The sequence below is a fragment of the Salarias fasciatus genome, chromosome 9 (genome assembly GCF_902148845.1).
Source record: "Salarias fasciatus chromosome 9, fSalaFa1.1, whole genome shotgun sequence".
Classification (NCBI taxonomy): Eukaryota; Metazoa; Chordata; class Actinopteri; order Blenniiformes; family Blenniidae; genus Salarias; species Salarias fasciatus.
The window spans coordinates 12,524,238-12,544,025 of NC_043753.1; the positions used below are offsets into that span (position 1 = coordinate 12,524,238).

General features: G+C 42.3%; 2 protein-coding genes across 2 annotated transcripts; both read left to right on the plus strand.

Moving 5' to 3' along the window:
* The first annotated feature begins 858 nt into the window (after positions 1-858).
* On the plus strand, positions 859-9,520 carry slc51a (solute carrier family 51 member A). Its single transcript, XM_030099725.1, has 8 exons — positions 859-1,004; positions 3,822-3,973; positions 4,059-4,132; positions 4,393-4,551; positions 7,577-7,688; positions 7,816-7,962; positions 8,571-8,676; positions 8,797-9,520. Exons 1-8 carry the CDS (start codon positions 929-931, stop codon positions 8,946-8,948), a joined length of 978 nt encoding a protein of 325 aa, XP_029955585.1. The 5' UTR covers positions 859-928; the 3' UTR covers positions 8,949-9,520.
* A 2,053-nt stretch (positions 9,521-11,573) lies between these two features.
* Positions 11,574-19,736, plus strand: pdk3a (pyruvate dehydrogenase kinase, isozyme 3a). The gene is given in 12 exon segments (XM_030099186.1): positions 11,574-11,975; positions 13,728-13,869; positions 14,500-14,571; positions 15,054-15,147; positions 15,149-15,239; positions 15,324-15,413; positions 15,954-16,031; positions 16,296-16,372; positions 16,623-16,724; positions 16,808-16,915; positions 17,033-17,146; positions 17,325-19,736. Coding segments are annotated over 12 exon segments (1,221 nt in total). The 5' UTR covers positions 11,574-11,872; the 3' UTR covers positions 17,475-19,736.
* The last annotated feature ends 52 nt before the right edge of the window (positions 19,737-19,788 follow it).

The window sequence follows — 19,788 nt, forward strand, 5'->3', positions numbered from 1 at the left end:
TTATATATATATTATTTTTTACTTTCTATTTGAGTTTAGTCTCTCCTCATATTTAATATTCTTTTCTTTTTAATCGCACAAATCTGACTGGTGAAACGCACAAGAATTCCAATGTACCTGTTGAAAAACTGTTTTTTAACCTGTACAAATGGCAAAAAACTAATCATTACAATATTTTAATTAAAGTGTTTAATGTTAGGTTTGGTTTGAGGGCGGTGGACTCCAACTGCCTGACACTGCCACTGGTGATGAAGGAGCTTTTTTTTTTTTTTTTTTTTTTTGTCTAAAAAGAAAGACTAAAAATCAAAGTCCACAAAGTCCATCAAAGTTTGGCAACTGGGATTGCTTCCGCCTACAAACATCAACCGGATGAAGGTGATTAGAAGATGAACCAATGGATGAGTAAGATACTGTAGAAATCCTCACATCTCAACCAGAACCCATCACAGCACATCCCACAAAAAAACAACAACAACAAAAAACAACTTTCCCACTTTTCAGCCAGACGCCACATCTTGTAACAATTGTTCATTCCATCACTACTGCGTGAATTACGGGAACACCAAAATAAATCAAGCCTGTGAAGAGTAAATGGAAACCAGAGGTTTATCTTCTCGGCCACCGCGCTGCGCGTAAATCTCGTTTCATCCCGGTGGAGAAACCAAACAAACACCGGGGACGCCTCATCCTCTCATGACACCGAGGCGGAGGAGGCGGGTCCACCGACTGCAACAAGTACTTTCGGGCTCCAGAAACGCTTCTTGTCCAAAGTCCGTGGTGTCTCTCGCCATCAGCAGGAGGACGCAGAAGCTGCACGCGTTCTTTTCTTTCCTTTTTTTTTTTTTTTTTTTTTTTTTACGCACGGAGCGCCGGAGGAGGCGAGCGGAGCTGAAACTTCACCGGAGACGATCCGCACACAGCCGCCACCATGAATAACGGATCCAACCGAAGTGTTGACCCGAGCTGCACGGACAGGCCTCCTCCTGCCATGGATATTATCCTCAGTGAGTGGACTCACAAGAATATTCATCCTTTTTTTTTTTTACTCCAATGTGTCTGTAATTTGCGTAAAATGAAGAGTGATTGAGTCCTCACGCTGGGTATAAAAATCTCAGCACAGCTCGAAATATCTCCTCAGTAAACCTGGACCTTAATCCTCTGTTCTGGAACTATAGATGTTTTTGTTTTGGTGTTTTAAAAGAGAAAAATGGAGATGCGTAAAACAGCTGACTGAGCGCGCATCCTCTTTGCCGTAAAACTGACGATTAAATCAATTTCCCAACTGATATATTTAAAGGGACTCAAATACAGTTTGTACTGAACAGTTTGATTCAAAAGTGTGTCCAGCTGTCAGATTTGTAACAAGTGGGATGATGAGCTGACTTAAAGTCAAGGCCAACCTTGAAATACAGAATAACAAAGACAGCTGTACAACTCTCTTCTTACAGTTATTTGGGGTTTTTTTGGTAATGAACGGGCTAAAATACTTGGTTATTTGTCTTACCTTTAATTTATAGCTCTTAACTAACAAATAAAATAATAAGATAAGCTTCAGCTTCTTGTTTTTCCCGCCTTTGCACCCCTCTGCTGCCTATAGTCTATTAAACACGAGCAGAGACATTTTTTTCCAGTTAGTTGCAACCAGCAGTGTTTTATCATCAACTACAGACAAGTCAAATCCACTTCTATCTGTCTGTTTGAGTTAATCAGTCCAGGATTTAACTGGAAACAATCTACTGTACCCTGTGTACAGTGTGGGACACTGGATTCTTGACAAGTGTTGAACTTGGTTTAACATCAACGAGGTGCAGTGCACATGCAGACCTGGATTGGCTGCTGAAAATGTCAGTCAAATGCTGACCCCCCCAGAAACAAATTGACAGGACTTGAATCCTGGTGGTGGTCTGGATGAGCTTCCTCACAGAGTGACTGCACTTTATGCATCAGCAGAGCTCATCCCCAGGAATGTTAATTAGTTTGGTGGCATGCTTATGCGCCAGTTACAGGACCATAGAGCCATGGTAACAACAGGGGACGCAGAAACCAAATAGGTGGTCATGCTTAATTCACACTTGATGAATCCCTTCACAGGGGGACTAATCGGCTGCAGGGATTTGGTCTCCTTTTCACAGTGTGCTGTGATTGTGATCAGTAATCTGTATATAAACAGATATGATGCCATAAATGGGTATAATATGCCAACCATTATTGTTTATGAGCTTTGAGTGCAGATATTTCATAAAGGTGAACCGAACAGCTTCTGACGCCACTGCTCTGCCCCAGTCACACAGGGAAAGTGTTCTGTTGTTGTACCAATCAGTTCATATCCTGTTGGTGGCATGTATGCATGAGAAGTTAAGTCTCTTGCCATCTGGGTCAGTTTTGTCTCCTTTTTGCAGCCGAAGCCTAAATATGTTCTCCGTGTGTGTGGCTCCGTGATATGACAGTATGTAAGACAAACGGAGGAAACGGCCAGCATCAGGGTCAGAGCTCTTGTGTATCATTAGTTTCTGATTACCGCTAATGCCTTTGGATACCTGAGAATAAATGGTGCAGTTTGTAAACATCTTCACTGGCAACATGTTGAAACGCTTGACTCAGTCCTTCCTCTCATTCATTGTTTCAGTGCAATCCAGGCAGTCATTATGTCTCTTTTCTTTGGAACATTAAGTAAAGCATTTACTTTGATTTAATCAGAGTTGACTGGAAGCTTCTCCATATGAGCTACTTTCTTGGCTTTTGGGCAACTACTGACGACATATCTCTGCTTTTTGTTTGTTTTTAAGGCAGTCCTGAGACTCGCATGTCTCAGACTTTGGATGACATCGTGCATTTTTAAATTTATGCAGCTTTAAACAGGAGGACTGCAAACTGAAGGTGTTATGGGAATTAACAAATATTAATAATAATAAATTTAACTTCACCGTCATTTGCCTGTGAGTGTGTGTGCGTGTGTGTCTGTCTGCGTCTGGGGATCCGTGTTAGTGGATGTCCTCATAAAGAAACCTATCATTTAGTGTTAAGTTAAAAGTAAGCTGCAGTATTTAATTCTAAAGTTACTCTGCAGAAAGTGTCACGGAGTTCCCACCCTTTTTGTACGTTGGAAGAAAATGTCATCAAGTTCACAAAACACAGTTCTGAAAGTTTGTGAATATGAATTAAAAAAAGAACAGTAAGGTCGCAAGCAGTGTTGTGTAAGTAATTAATAACATTCACCAACTCAAACCCAAAGCAGAAACAATTAACAAAATAAATCTATTGATAGTAATGTGACAGTTTTAGATTGTTAATTAAAGCAAAGGACAACTGTATGGTAGATATAGCACATCCATCAGACCCCAGCATTATACTGGAGTTACTGATCCCTTTGTTTTCTTTGTTTTATTTCAATATTTTCCTGTTTGTTTCATTTTTTTAAATGGTTACATGAGCTGTTATTTAGTCTGGAGTCACACACTGACTTATTGCAAGTTCCCTCTTATATCACCAACAGCTGTATTCATGTTGAAGGTCTTAAAAATTCCTCTATTTTAGCATTAGACCTTAATATATTCATGTATTTATTTATTTTTGTTTAGCTCTTTTGATGGATTTTATGAGTTTCGAGTTCAGTAATGTCCGTTTGGTTCACTGGAGGTCAAAATGTGTATCACCCACAACTCTGTGTTATATATTACTTTACAAGATGTAACTAACTCCATTGCAGACGAGTGATGTCTTAGGGTGTATAAATAAAAACAAGCAAAGGGATATAGGATCTCAGCTCTATACTGAAGTGTGCTATGCGTTGATATTTCCTTTCTGTCCTCCTCTCCTCTCAGAGTTGGATCTGTTCGGCATCATTCTGTACTCCATCCTCACTTTCATGGCGACAATGTCCATGCTGGTCTTCATAGAGGAATGTGTCTACATATATAGGAAAGTGCCTGCCAGGAAGAAGACTATTCTCATCTGGGTTAATGGAGCAGCACCAGTAAGAACATATCATTTGAGTTGAATAGTCTTTATTGTATATATTTTATATATTTGCAACACATTTGAGTTGCTCTATTTTTCAGGTGATTGGCAGCTTGTCTTGTTTGGCGCTGTGGATCCCCAGAGCCACCATGTTTACTGATATGTTCTCAGCATGGTAGGTTTTTTTTTTTTTTTCTTCACCTTTCCTTTTACTCACCGTCTCACTGTGCTTTTTGTTTCTTTTTTACCTACAATTACACCACTGGAAAACATCACAGTGAAACTTAACCCCAGTCTCCTACTGAGTTTTGTGCAAAAACAGCAGCGCTGTTATGTAATGCGTTTGGTTTTATTCAGCGTGTATCTCTGTTCTCTCAACTCTCCTCTTCTCACATCAATCACTTTCCTGATGTGGACGTCTGATGCTCTCCTCAGCTACTTCGCCATTGTGGTGTTCAAGTTCCTGATCATGATGCTGGAGGAGGTGGGCGGAGACGAGGCCTTCCTCCGGCGCGCTGGGAAACACAAACTGAAGATCAGCACAGGGCCCTGCTGCTGCTGCTGCTGCTGCCTGCCACATGTGGACATCACACGGTAAATGCTCAGCTGATTCCCAGCCTGTGGGCATCGCAATCAGCGCCGTTTCCTCTCATTTCCTCCGCCTCCTCGGCTAGAAATGAGCAATTCCTATTTATAAGAATGCGATGAATGTGAGCGGCTTCTGAGGAAGTCTTTCTTTAACCTCACAAGTGCAGCCAAACGTCAAAGACGGAGATATTGATCTCTGGTCTCAATAAACTTTTCCACAGGAAATTTTGAAATATTTTAGCAAATAAAAACCAGATGGATGTTGTTTAGATTGAAATGTAATAAATAAGATTATAAACCGTGCTCATGAAGAGTAGCTATTATTAATTAACTGCCATTAAAATCTACAAGAAGATTTTTTTTCCCAGATTAAAAGCAAAACAGAGGCCTTTGTCACGCACATCATGTTTTGCACACTGATCTTTAAATAGTGGGAGATGTTAGGATCACAGACGCGCCATCTGAAAGGTCCCGCGGGGCTAATGGTGCGCAGATGCTGCTGGTTGTTGACCGCTGTGACCACATCAGGTGGCTCTCCTGTAAATTTTTTACCTCCTTCCAATATTAGAGAAACGTGCAGCTGGCGCCCCTATTCGCGTGTGCTTTGGCTTTCTCCCCAGCACAGGTTGGATAAACGCCTGGTCGTTCAACTCTGCCCGGGGAGGGCAGCTCGCTCTCGGCAGTTATGTCATACCGCTTGCCTGGCTCCACGAAAACCGGGCGAGTGTACTTTCACCACGTGTCACAAGACCGGTAGCATCAGTTTGAAACACGCTCAACTTTTATACGCTTTTTCCTCCCATTACATACTGTCTGCTTCTGTGAAACGTCCCCAGGAAGTTTGGGTGTGTTGTGTAAAATGTAAAAATAGAGAATGCAATGATGTTCAAACTGAATTAAAAAAAAAAAAAAAAAAAAGACAAAGCTCAAATCAGATAAAGACAGAAGACAGCGTGCGTTAATCATCCCCTCGGGGGATGATTCCACTCCGTTCATAGCTCGTAGCTGATGGGTAGATAAAAGAACTCAAGAACGTGTTTACTGCTCTGTTTAATCGGCTTTTAAATAATACCAAGGCAATGTTTGGTTGCACAAGCTTTAAAAGCAAATAAAGTTTTAACAAGCATCTGTGGGTTGTTTTGAAACCTGAGTCCCTCACAAACATGCGGCTAATGTGACCCCGGATTATTACAGCGATAAACTTTTTTTAACTAAATGATGATAAACAGGGCAGTTTCGATCTATTCTCTAGTCGTGGGGCTCTAGAACCAAACCCAGGCTGAGAATTTAACTCTACACAGAAAAGACCCACAAAATTAACTCGACTCAAACTACCTTCCTCAATAAAAGGTGAATGCCTCTCTCCCTTTCTCTCTCTCTCTTCCTGATGTTTTGTTTTCTGCCTTCGCTGAACGAGCTTCAACTTGCATTGAACACAAAGCTATTAACCACGTGATTGCACAGTTTCCATTCAGTCACTTTCACTATTTAACTACTTCAGTTTTCAACTTTATGCCACCAAAATATCAGACGGTCTGTATTTTTATACAATAAAAATTCAAAACATTGATTTGTGCTCTTCTCTCGTAGTGAGAAGGTTGTGGACATTTTTATTATCCAGATGGGAGGTTGGGGGGGGGTTAATTGTGATGAGGCTATCATATAATGAAGAGGGAGTTAACGTGTACATTTTTTAACTTGGGAACACTGTAATGCTGTTCTCCCACAGTGAACATCTGAAAGAGAAAGTTTTTCATAAACGTTTCTCCAATTTGAGGTACTGTGTAATTGCAGCAGTTCATACTGAGCTTACTCACACTTTCCACTTCGGCTTTCAACAACTCACAACATGAAACTTGACTTATCTCTGGGTCTAAATCTATATATGAAATAGGATTGAGAAAAAAATCTTATTTTGATGATTGTTAAAATCTTTTTTATTGTATTTTCTGTCTCATCGCCTCCAGTTTGTGTACGTTTGTAATTATCGACCCAACTTGGACAAGTCTGAAGTTAGACATCTGATAAAGTGCGATTCACTCCTGCAGGCTGGGAGAAAAAACAATAACAATCTAATGCCATCATGAAAATGTATGCATGATTATTAGAACTCCAGCCTCACAGTGAGAAGGATGAGAGTTCAAGTCGTAACCAGGTGTGAACCTGTATTGAAGGTTTCTTCCCATAGTCCAAAAGCGTGTATGTGAGACTAATTTCTGGTCCTAAATGAAGTAAAAGAGACTATGAGTGTGTGTGACTGCCCATCTTTCTGATGGGATAACCGTCCGTCCAGGCGGCAGCCTGCCGGTGTCCATTGTTCGCTGCTGTGATCGGCTTCACGAAGCTGCCGGACTGGATAAAGCGGTATAGCAGATGAAGAAACATTATTGTTGTAAAAAACCCTAGAGGCTGCCAGGTTATTAAAGGATAAAACACAGAAATCAACAGTCACACAAAAGGCTTTCCAATGTTCATTCAAACATGCCAAAGGTGAATGGCGCTCGGGCATCCATTGGGAGCAATTTGGGATTCATTGTTTTGCTCAAGGACACTTCGACGTATGGAAAGAGGAAATTGAGCCTGCAACCGTGCGATTCAAAGAGAAACCATTCTGCCTGCTTCTGCATGCTTATAATATACTGCTGATTCAGTGTCGACAAAAACAAGCTGATTTTTTAAAATTAAAAAAAAAACCTGCATGTGATGATGATAGTAATCAGGAGATTCGTGTTAACGCACGCACAACTGCTCCCACTCTCTTTCATGCTCCGTTTCATTAGAAGCCATCAGTTACGACTCGTACTTTTGTTGTCCTGATTGCACAAGACGGTTCAAATCCCAACACGCCCACAACTGGCACAAAGGTAGCCGAGGTCAATCCGAATTGTTTTAAATATCCTGCAGTGATGGCCAGCGACACCACGGGGGAATCGGGGAATTCCGCTGTCAGCTTGGAAATGTTTTGAAAGGTTAAAATCTTTATAGTCAACAAGGCTTCTAAAGAACTGTTTCCTTTCTCGTCCATCTCCAGGCGCACTCTCTTCCTGCTGAAGCTGGGCTCCTTCCAGTTTGCGCTCCTGAAGATTGTCTTCACGATTCTTTCCATTGTCCTCTGGACCAACGGGAGCTTTAACCTTACTGATGTGAGTTGCAAGCACAGAAATTATGATTAAATTCACCCAGAGTTCGTGTGTGTGTGTGTGTGTGTGTGTGTGTGTGTGTGTGTATATTTACATTTTATTGACATTTCTTTATCTGACACTGTCTCAGCTGTCAATCAAAGGAGCTGCAATATGGATCAATCCATTTGTGGGCGTCTTGACAATCATCGCTCTGTGGCCTGTGGCGATCACGTTCATGCACCTGAAGACGACGCTGAGAACACTTAGGATCGTCCCCAAGTACGCCATGTACCAGGTACAGTGTCAGAGAAGTATGAGCATCAGACGAGGTGGCCTGACTCTGTTTGCAGTCTGATCAGAGTCCGCGTAAGCAGCACGCCGTCCTGCCTCTCCCTGTTATGTAACAACACAACGTGATGCTCCAAACGTAATTTTATTTTTGAGAAGAATGGCAGTGTCAGTGCGCAACAGGTCCATGTAGCAGATAGCGCCGCCGCACTGCTATTAATACTCATCTTTTCCCCTCCAGACTCTGAACAACAAGATTTCTTGATGATTGATGATTGATGATTAATTGAGCTGACGCATCCATTCTCAGTTATTGTGTGCTTCTTCAGTCGAGACGTGGGATCAGATTACAAACAAACAAGGTCACAGTGAAAAGCACAACGCGATTGATTCGTTGACTAAATGCAGTGATATTCCTGAAACGATTGAATGCAACATAAATCTGATTACTTTATTCAGAGTTCATGTAAACGAGGCCATCTGATCTCGAAATGTATCTAAGAAAGTGAAAATTTTAATAGTGTCAAATGGCTGTAATGTGACTGTATAATGAAATCATTGCATTGTGTTTGTCTGTGTTGTGTTAACTGTGTGTTTGTGTGTTTGTGTGTGTAGCTTGTTCTGATCCTGACCCAACTGCAAGCGGCTATAATCAACATCTTGGCTCTGAATGGAACCATCGCCTGCGCTCCACCTTTCTCCTCTGTAGCCAGAGGATACAGTGAGTCAACATCCATGAGTCATGGATTTGTTTGTCCACCAGTTCCAGGCTCCTTCAAGTCTGCTTACTTGCTATTGTCGCCTCTCCTCCTCTTATTCCTGCAACGCCTTGTCTCCACAGTGATGTCTCAGCAGCTGATGATCCTGGAGATGTTCATCATCACGCTGGTCACACGGCTGCTGTATCGGCGGCAGTACAGTCCCTTACCCGCAGACGAGGAGGACCCCAAAGACGAAAATGCAAAGATGGTTGCATTATCAGATTCTTCATAAGAACTCTGTATGCGTGCGTGTGTGCGTGTGTTTGTGTGTGCGTGTGTGTCTTTGTTTTTTTTTTTTTTTCCAGCAGGCATTTGATTAAGAGATTTTATATATTAATAAACATGAATTTGAATTCCATGCAAATTAATCCTGTGGTTGTTCATTAAAGCAGGCAGACTGATCATCCAAGAGAGCTTTTTGATTGACAAGACACTCAGTTTACAGACAGATATTCAACAAACAAAGAAAAAAAAAAACTGATTGTCATTAATACTTAATATTTAACACTTAGTTTTTGGCATGAACTTTGTTTGGAAGCATGGACTTTAGAGAGGAAGGCAGAGATCCCTGGAAGAAAAGAAAAAAGACTTACTTTGAATGCGTGAATACATAAATTATTTTTAAAAAATTGAAAGATTTGAATAAAGTTACCATGTTACATGTACTTCCTGGTGGTGTCTGGACCCCAGAGAGAACAGCTTGAGATTCTGCTTGTTTCTAAACAGCAAGACTGAAAAAAAAAACAAAGATGAAGTCTGGTAGGAATCATTAACATATGTAGGAATCGTTCCGGCAATCGATAACAGAGAAGTCACAGACAGTGCTGAAACTGATTAGGTGTGTGATGCATATGCAGAAATTTCGAACAAAAATATATTTATATACAAAGGAATCAACCCAAAACAAAGCTCCACAACAATAGCAAAAATTAGTAATTCAGTAGGAAAAATCCTGCAAAGAAACATGTGATGATAGATTTTAGTGTAATTAATTCCTTGGTCATTGTTGCCACCAGGCATGTCATTTAAATGTGCAGCAAAACAATATCATTCAGATTATGAGAAGTAAATTGATCATTTCCCATGTGATGACTGAAGCTAGTGTTTAGAAGTGATGAAAATAAAGGCAGGTCTCTTTGAACAAATTGTATGTGAGAATGTAAATATTGCTAATAATAACTCCTTTAGCAAGAAACAGTCAAATCCCATTAAAAATCATCTTCCTCATGCAGCATTTTACAGCCTTAAACATGCTTGTTTTTATAAATCCACTCTCACTGCTTGAGATAGGAGTTGACTTTAGCTGAGCTTGTCTCAGTGTCATGTTTAAATGTTAAAGCACTTCAATCCTCAGTAAATAAACAGCAGTCACTTCTGCTCAAACACTGAGGTCTATGTTTTTCTTGAGGGCCACGTTTTTGCCCTGGGGCAGTCTGATTTTGGACCCCAGGCTATTTGCTCCTGGTTTAAAAACATATTAGAATAATATATTTTATTTATCGGCATGTTTTGGGACAGTCAGGGTCGCTTTGCACAATGAATATGGTACAATCCAGTTAAAAAAAAATCAAGTTGAAAACTAGAGCTGGGTGGGTAGATGTGGAGAGGGTGAGTGAGGTTGTTTGGAGAAGAAAAACTTAAATTCAGGAATAAAGTTAAAGAATGACAGTTACTTTAATAAAACTGGGTTTTGTGTCAGTTCAACACATGGATGCTCTGTGTCCATTCATTTTTTTCCTCCAGTGTAGTTCAAACATTACGCCACCAGGTGGCGATACAAATTAAATCTTGCCGTCGTATTGTGTAAAACAAAAGTGTCTGAGTGTGAACCCTTTGTCTGCCTGTTGGTGTTACTGTAATCTTACTATATACTGCGCTTTATCTCTTGAGCCTTTTCCTGGCAGTGTGTATCAGATGTGTTGTCTTGAGATTACAGTCTTTGTATAAAGAGATAAACAAGATGAATGATCGTGACTGACACGCCTCTGACCAATCAGACGCCTCTCTTTCATTCTTTCAGCCAATCACCGCAGAGCATCGACAGGCCTTTATACCGGAAGTGTGATGCATTAACTTTCAAAGTCACAATAAAATGTAAAGAATAAAGAAGACGTGTAACCTTTACAGTTTGCTCTTTTTCCTCCCTTTGTCATGCTGAATGATTATAGAATTATTTTCAACTGAAATAAGCAAAGGAAAACAAGAATTTCACTCATGCAGCTCTAAATCTGAAGCATATCAAACCAAAATCAGATCACATCCATCCATCCATCTTAACCTTTCATCACTTTAAATCATTGTGTGATTATATAGATTTTAAAGTCAAAATTGCTTTATGTTGTACTCTTTAGTGGTAATGTCATTGTAGTTACGAATCACCCTATTTATTTATTTTTTTTCTGAAAAAATGAATTTCCCTTGGGATAAATGAAGTGTATCTGTTGAAAGTGGAAAGCCATGCATGCACATGGAGAACATGCAAACTCCACACAAAAAGTCACAGGCAGTACTTAAACCCACAGCTTTCTCGCTGTGAGGTGAGTGTTCGTGCTCCTGCTCCATCCTGCAAGACTCCTTACATTATTCTCAATAAAAAAAAGTTCAAAAATAAAATCATTCAATTTCATTTGTCATTATTGTGATGTTTATTGGGGAATATTAACAAATATTAAATGTTTAATATTTTAATGCACTTATGTGTTATTAATGCAGAGCTAAATTAGATTATAAATTATATTCTTAGTTAATTTTTCTCTTCTGGAACTTGTTTTTATTGCCTCCACTTTTGTTAATCCTCGCTTCAGGCGTTCCGCTTTTTATTTTGAAAAGCCGCCCCGGAAGTTTACATATCATTTTTTGCGTGACTTTGTGGCGTTGGTGTCGTCCGCGCATCTAGAAATGTAGACCGATTCAGGAAGCTGCATCGAGGCCGTTTCGTCTTGCTTCCAGCGGGCTGATCTCGCGTGCGGGTGTCCGCCGGCCTCTCCTCTCCTCCGTTCTCCGCTGTGCCGAGCCGTGCCGGGCCGGGCCGGTGGAGATGCGGCCGCCGCTGGCTGTGCGCTGCTCTCCGTGTCTCGGTCAGACTCGCCGGGGATGAATGGACCGCGTTCTTCACACTCATCCTCGTCACTCGGCATCGCCGTCTAAACTTTCAAAATGAGGATCTTCGCGTCGCTGCTGAAAAACGCCAACCCCAAAATCGAGTATTACTCTCGGTTTTCCCCGTCGCCGCTCTCCATCAAGCAGTTTTTGGATTTCGGTGAGTAGTGGGAGGTCTGTCATCATAAAGGATCTCACAACAATGACTCGCTTATTGTAAAGAAACCACGGGGCCTTTTATTGGTTTCACGTTTATTGACTTTTTATGAGCTGAAACAGCAGATTTCTTAGATGTCACGTCCAAGCAGTGACTTGCTATTAATAGGAGAAAAAGAAAAACAACACACAAGAAAAGACCTCCATTCCATGCTGACATGACATATGAATCTGTTTTCATTCAGTATATGATTATTTATTGTTTGTTGGTGCCCCATGTGCGGCAGCATTTATTTTCCACGTTTGTTTACCATGTGAACATGATATGCAGGCTCACCGACAGGGGCAACTGCACGTAGGCAGTGGTGAGTGTAAACCTTTACTAGAGGTATCCGGTTACTCAACAAGTCTTCCTCGTTTTTCCAGGTTTATTTCAGGAATTCTCAGCATGACTTGTTAGATTTTCAAATTGATTGTTTTAGAACTGAATCCCCACATTGTTCCCCTTTCAAGATCATCACATTCTGACAGATACACTCATTATCTGTGCTTGTCTGAGCACAAGATGACACTTATCAATTGCATCTTGTGGTCGCGCTCAAGGCTTTTCTTTTAATCCACCTCTGATTAAACACTGTCATGTCTGTTACATAATGTGCCCTCACAGCTGTGGAGCGCATCTGAAGAGCAGGAAGTGTGCAACACTTGTAAGCAGCACAAATGTCTTGTCCATGTCAGGAGAGCAGAGAGCAGTTGACCAAATATAACCTTGGTTTTTGAAAATGACACATCATCCCTGGACAGTCTGCGCGTGTCTCCCTCCTGCTCTGATGTATAACCCGCCTGTGTCTTCTAGGAGTTTTAACTTGTCGCTATTTTTCACAACAACACCTTTGGCAATCCAATTTGCTGAGGGATCTAGAATCACTTTATGTCCACTAATGGGTTTAAGGATGATTAGGATTACGATGAAGGAGCAGTGACAGTTTCATTTGTTTGATTGTCTTTAAATTGGATATATGTACGTTGTTGGCTTTTGCTGTGATCCTGTACCGGTCCTCATCTTCAGCTCCACATCGCTTTATATTTATATGACAGATCTCTTCTGCAGGGTGCATGGAGAATGCTCAAGTGTGCTTCACAAGACAAACATGCCAAAGCGCTGAAATGATCAGAGTGGAAACAAAGTTACTTATTCACAACCATAAAAAGAGAAGCATGAAATGAGGCATGCTGTTAGGGAGTGTGCCAGTTCAGGAAGGCCTCATTAGTTCTTTATATTGTGTCACGATAGAAGCTGTTCGGTCGGGTGAAACCTTCATTAGATATGCATGTGAAACTGTCACTGTGTTGTGGAGCTGACGCCCCGGCCTGATGGGGTCAGGCTGCACCATCAACCAGCTACAGGAAAACAAATTTCTTTTGAACATAAAATATACACATCCTCTAGAATGTAAATAATTTGATCACTGTGTACTCTAAATTTCAAGTAATGGATATGAAGTTAACATTCATGCGCAGTGTTTAGTTTTTCCATAACTTTGGGAAACAAATACACAACCTCGGCTGTTTTTTCAAGGCAAAGTCCATCATGTAATATATGACTATTATAAAAGATAAAAGTGGGTAAACACACGTCTGAACATTTTTTTTTTTTTTAATCTGTTTGTGGAAAGATTAACCCAAAGCTTCCAGGCGTTTTTTGTCTCTGCCAGTGATTAAGCGCCATCAAATTTAATGACGACTTTTCTCTCAGGCAGGGACAATGCATGTGAGAAGACCTCCTACATGTTCCTGCGAAAGGAGCTGCCTGTGCGGCTGGCGAACACCATGAGGGAGGTCAACCTGCTGCCTGAAAACCTGCTGAGTCAGCCCTCTGTCAAACTGGTCCAGAAATGGTAAGACACAGCTTTCAACCCTCATCGCTGAGGGGTTTTACACTGTGCTTCACCTCAAACTCAACAAATAGAATTAAACTTTAAACAACAAACTTCTTCCTGCTTGACCCAAAGAGTCAAGAGATGATTTGACATTTAAAAAACTACAATTAAAAAAGGTGTGTTTTCAATAGAAATCTAAATTATCACAAAGGCCTGTATTTACAGTTCGATCAGAACCCAACAGGACTGGACGTTGTGTTTATTGTGTTGATTGAAATCGAGGCCATGTCAAAACTTATCCAGATTTCTTGTGAACAGTGTTTAGTGAGTCAAACTGTTGTGGGATGTGATGCTGTGTCGAATTAGGAATAATCAAAATGATTGCAGCGATTATGTGGGTGTTATTTGTAAGATTAAAATAGAGCTTAGTTCCATTTGCATGAAATAAAAAAAAATTATAGTGTCCACATACTGTATTATGCTTCCATGAGTCAGCATGTATTTAAAAAAACAAAATTAAAAAAAAGCAGAAGACCCAGGACTGATCCCTGAGGTACTCCACCACAGCTCAATTGGTTTATGCATGAAGTACAGTGACCAAGATTGACCCTGAATGTTTTAGTTTGTAAACTTGTGCTTTTTCCTTAGGTACATGCAGAGCTTTGTGGATCTGCTGGATTATGAGAACAGAAAGCCAGAGGACACCGTCGCGCTGAACGAGTGAGTGTCCCCAGACCGAAGTGTGAATGAAAGTACAGTATTTGTGTTTCTCCGTCAATCAGGCGGCCTGTTTTTTCCACTGCTTCTAATCTTCACTGTACCTTTACTGTACACAGATCTCTGTTGCCTGCCCAGGTAGCTCTGTGTGTTTACACTATAACAATACCCGTCTGATAAACAGCTGGCGCGCTCGATAAACTCACGCAGGAATTTGGTTGGGCTGCTCTGTTTACTGAACACACTTCCGAGGACTGTTCAGTTCACTGGAAATTGTGACATTAAGATCAGTGTTTGTCCTGGCCGGACTTGAACTTTCACATATATTTTTATGACTCGAATTAGATTAGAATTACGCATATATTTACCCATAAGGTCCAGCCATGACACTCGGCGTGATCTGTCAGCTGTTTGAATTAATTGCAAAATACGAAATCTTCTTCAGCTTAGTGTATTTTAAATTGTCTGTTTGCGCTAATGTTTAGTTTCCTGGAGCTCCTGATTGAGATCCGTAACCGCCACAACGACGTGGTTCCCACCATGGCCCAGGGAGTCATCGAGTACAAGGAGAAGTTCGGCTTTCGACCCCTTCACCAGCAGCAACACGCAGTATTTCCTCGACCGCTTTTACACCAACCGCATCTCTTTCCGCATGCTCATCAACCAGCACAGTGAGTCAGAACTTGCATTCCCGTTGATTATTTGTACTTTCTGAGTCCAAATGAGTCTTAATTCCTGCGTGTTTGGCGTTTCAGCTCTGCTGTTTGGTAACGACACCAACCCGGCCCACCCCAAACACATCGGCAGCATCGATCCCACCTGCAATGTGGCCGAAGTCGTCAGGGGTGAGTGCATGAACCTTTATGAATCGGCAAACAGGATCCTCACACTTTATTTGATAGAAAAGTATCTTTCACTAGCAGGGTGTTTTTTACACGCCCCAACAGAGAAACGCAGGTTTGAGGGAGACACCGTGTTTTTCTAGAAGCTCTGGCACCAAACAGAAGGGACACTGTAAATAAAGGCAGAAACATGGAGTTTAATTCACGACACGCTGCCAGTATTTTGAAGCAGTGTGGACTCCTCTTTGATGTTTACTGTATAATAATATCATCATTATGAAGCAGCCAAACAATGTCTCAGAATCTTCTTATTTCACATCGGTCCCGTTCAGCTGGGACAGTAATCAAACATAACCTCTTGCACGCCGAGCTTTGTTTATTTGATAGAAATTCCTTCAGCGAGGATCCAAAGCTCTTAGCAACCCAGCAAGGGACAGATGCTACTTTTTTGAGCCGACCTGTGACGAGAGTCTCAAAACAAACAGAAAGCACGACGCCTGCTCTGTGTGAGATTATTCTTTTCGTTTGTTTGTTTGATCTCAGATGCCTATGACACTGCCAAGATGCTGTGCGAGAAGTACTACATGGCCGCCCCGGAGCTCAAGATTGAAGAGTTCAACAGTAAGAAAAAGTTAATCCGTCTCAGTACTGTAAAGCTATGAGTTACAGGTAGTCATTTTAGATTTCTTGAAGTTCGCATGTTGAGATTTAAAGGCAGTAAAAAGTTTAGAAATCTGTCCCGCCTTTCACTTTGAGGACCGCTGGCTCCCACTGTTTACAGATGTGGGAGTCCAGATTTAGCCTGGTAACAATTACAGCGAGTCGGCCGTGTCATTATGTTTGGAGGAGGCGGGTTGGTCTCTTTAATCTTGTCACCTCTCGCAGTGAAGAATCCGAAGAAGCCCATCCAGGCCGTGTACGTGCCGTCTCATCTCTTCCACATGCTGTTCGAGCTCTTCAAGGTGAGCCACGCTGCTGTTTTCCCAGACTTTACCAACTTTAATGCATTAAAACAAAAGTGCAGGAAATCCTGTAGTTTACTGGATCAGTCGCTTCAGATGGGTTAGTTTGGAAAGAATGTGGATGAAATTCCGAAGGCTACTAAATTAAAGCGCTTAATGAAGGACTAGATGTAATGAGCAATGTGATTTGAGTGTAATTGTGTCAGCGGCCATGCTGAGCCGAGTTAATGAACTCTGCCGGCGTCTGCAGAACTCGATGAGAGCAACAGTGGAGCTTCATGAGAACAGCAGCGAGGGATTACCTCCAGTCAAGGCCAAAGTCACTCTGGGAAAGGAGGATCTCTCAGTGAAGGTGAAAAGCCTCACAAATTCTTCAAATTGAGTCGTGTTCTCAGAGTGTTTAATCTTCGCCTGCTCCGTCGCTTCCTCTTCCAGATCAGTGACCGAGGAGGAGGAGTTCCTCTGAGGAAGATCGACCGTCTTTTTAACTACATGTACTCCACGGCCCCGACGCCGAGCCTGGAGCCGGGAACCGTCCCCCTGGTACGCTCCGATCAACAAATCACTTCCAACATCAGAGGCCAAAAAAAAACAAAAACAAAAAAAAACTCTTTTATCTCCAATGGGAAATTAAATTGGATCATTTTCCTTCTGAAACAGGCCGGTTTTGGTTACGGCTTGCCCATTTCCAGGCTCTACGCCCGGTACTTCCAGGGCGATTTGAAACTCTACTCCATGGAGGGAGTGGGCACGGACGCCGTCATCTATCTGAAGGTAAAGTTAGTACGCATGTCATGCCAGGAGTATGTTTCGAACATGTGATCCTCATCTGGTATGGCGTTCACACCCTAAACCAGGAGATCGGCTGACGTTGACCTTCACACGTGGCAGAATCGTCTCTTCGGTTTACAGTCTCCTCGGCGTTCACGTGTCGTTTCCGCCGTGTTCGCAGGCGCTGTCCAGCGAGTCGTTCGAGCGCCTGCCCGTCTTCAACAAGTCGGCGCTGCGACACTACAAGACCAGCCCCGAGGCGGACGACTGGAGCAACCCCAGCAAGGAGCCCCGCGACGCCAGCAAGTCCAAATACAAGGCCAACAGATAACTCTGCCCGGCGGCGCCGGCGAAGCACTCCACCGGGAGCCCAAACGCCCCCCCCCGCCCGCCCCGCACGGCGCACGCACGATGAAGGTCGCCCCTGGGTCCACGCCTGGTTTCGAGTCGGACTTCCTTTCGCATTCCAGTGCTTTTCGAGGCTTTGGAAAGGATGAACGACCTTGGCTTAAACCCGTACCCCGTGGCAACGACCTTCATCAGCGTAGCTTTCACTGAACTCTAGCTGTAGGTTTTTTTTTTTTTTTTTCCTTCTTCTTTCGTTTTCATGATGCAGTTGTAGATTTTCGATCTTCAAAATCCGATGTTCTCCGACTGAATTTGCTGCATCGCCGCTGTTTCCCCCTCCGTCTCGTGCAGCTTGGCCCGCCCCGTCCCCGCTGACTCGGCCGCCGCTCCGTGTGGCTGAGCGAGCCGTGCACTGCTGATTAAGTCTCTTTCCCACCATCAGTGAAGGCTTGTGCTGTGTGTGTGTGTGTATGTATGTGTGTGTCCCTCCTCCAAACACAGGCAGAGTCAGTGGGTTCGGGTTTCTCTTCAGATGGGAAGAGGAGGAGGAGGAGGAGGAGGAGGTTTCGTTTCCTTCCGCTGGAGGACACATTTGACTCAACGCACAATTAGGCCAGTGTGTCATTGGCATAATAAAGACGTTTTTTTTTTGTTGGCACTGTGTTTCAGTCTGAGAAAATAACAGGAAGTTATTTATAGTTGAGAATTGATATCTTTTGGGGGGGAAAACAAAATATATATAAAAAGCAATGCATGATGAGTACGTCTCATTTTTAAGACTGAGAAGTCCAGATTTTTATTTCTTGTCAAAGACGGAAAGCCTTATTTCTTAAGCTCTTAGTGTGTTTCGTGTGTTGTTTTTGTTTTTTTAACCAGCCTTGAAGGCTCCATTGTAACTTGAATGATGTTTTTAAGGGAGAAAGTTGATTTGTGCTGTTTTGTTTGTTCATCTTTTACTTCTTTAGAGATTAACCAGTGTCCCCCCCGCCCCCCCCGAGCATTAGCAGCTGCTGCTCTCACCCTCATCACATTCTCCAGCCCAGCTCTGTGTTCACCTGAGCAGTTATTAAAGAACCAAAGGAGCGTCGTTCAGATGCTAGTGAAACGCCGCCACGCCAGCATTCTCACTCATGTAGCTTCAACCACACCAGCGTCATGTATTGTACGAAACCTTCCGGGAAAGAAACTGGACCTGCTGCAAGAAACAAGTGAAAACTTGTGCATTTCCTCGTGCGATCCTGCAAAATAACTTGTAAGATCTGCCGGCTTGGACCAGTTCTCCTAACAGTGCTGCCTCGTGTCTCTTGTAATACTAATCCTGAGTCTTCTGATCGAATGTGATCACGGTTCGTCATGACTGAATGTGTCAGAATGCTGAAGGTGACCGCTCTTCTTACAAGAGGAACAATATAACAAATAGGACTTAATGTTATTCTCACAATATTATGAGACTTTGCCTTCATCTTGGGCACATGATTACTTTTGAGGACCACAGACTGTCGACGTCTTGTATTTTTGGAAGGGACGTTGTCCTGTTTTTCCAACAAGAAATCATGCAGTATAAGTTAATAGCAGAGGGCCATGTGGTTAGGCATCTGTAGACACATATTGCAACAGATCTTTCAGTTTTTATCAGATGAATCCTCTTCAGGAGCCCTTTAATGCACTTTATTTAGTATAGTTCTCTTCAAATCGGCCAAACTTGGTACCACTGGTTGCACTCGAACACAGAAACATCAACAGTCTGGAGTGACGTCCTTCTCTCGTCCCCTCCAGCAGGTGAAATAAAATAAGAATTGATATGGAAACCACTTCTCCATTTTCGGCCCCTCGCTGTAAGATTTTGTCACTGCCAATGAATCCGCAACCTGCCAGTCTCGAGTGATGCTCCGTCAGGAATCTGCTGTAATGGAAAGGGAAATGCTGTATATTTATATATATATATATATGGGTCTCCTCAACCGACACTCACTTCAGCTCACTCATGACTGATGTTCAGTAGCTGACACTATTTTAGACGGTATGATTTCTGTATATATATATATTATCTATGCTGCGTATGCAGCCAGTGTGGAGTGGCCGCTGTGTTTTCCAGCCTGTTGTACATTCAGCTTAGAGCATTCACAGACTCAGCCGTGCAGAGATATGCAAACATGAAGCTGCGCCTGTCCTAGAGCAGTCTTACAAATGTGATTCAGCATGAGATTAATAATGTCCAACCTGACAATAAAGACATTTGCTGTTACGTGTTACGTGATCCCTCTCCATTGTCTTGACGAGAAGAAAAATGTAAAAAT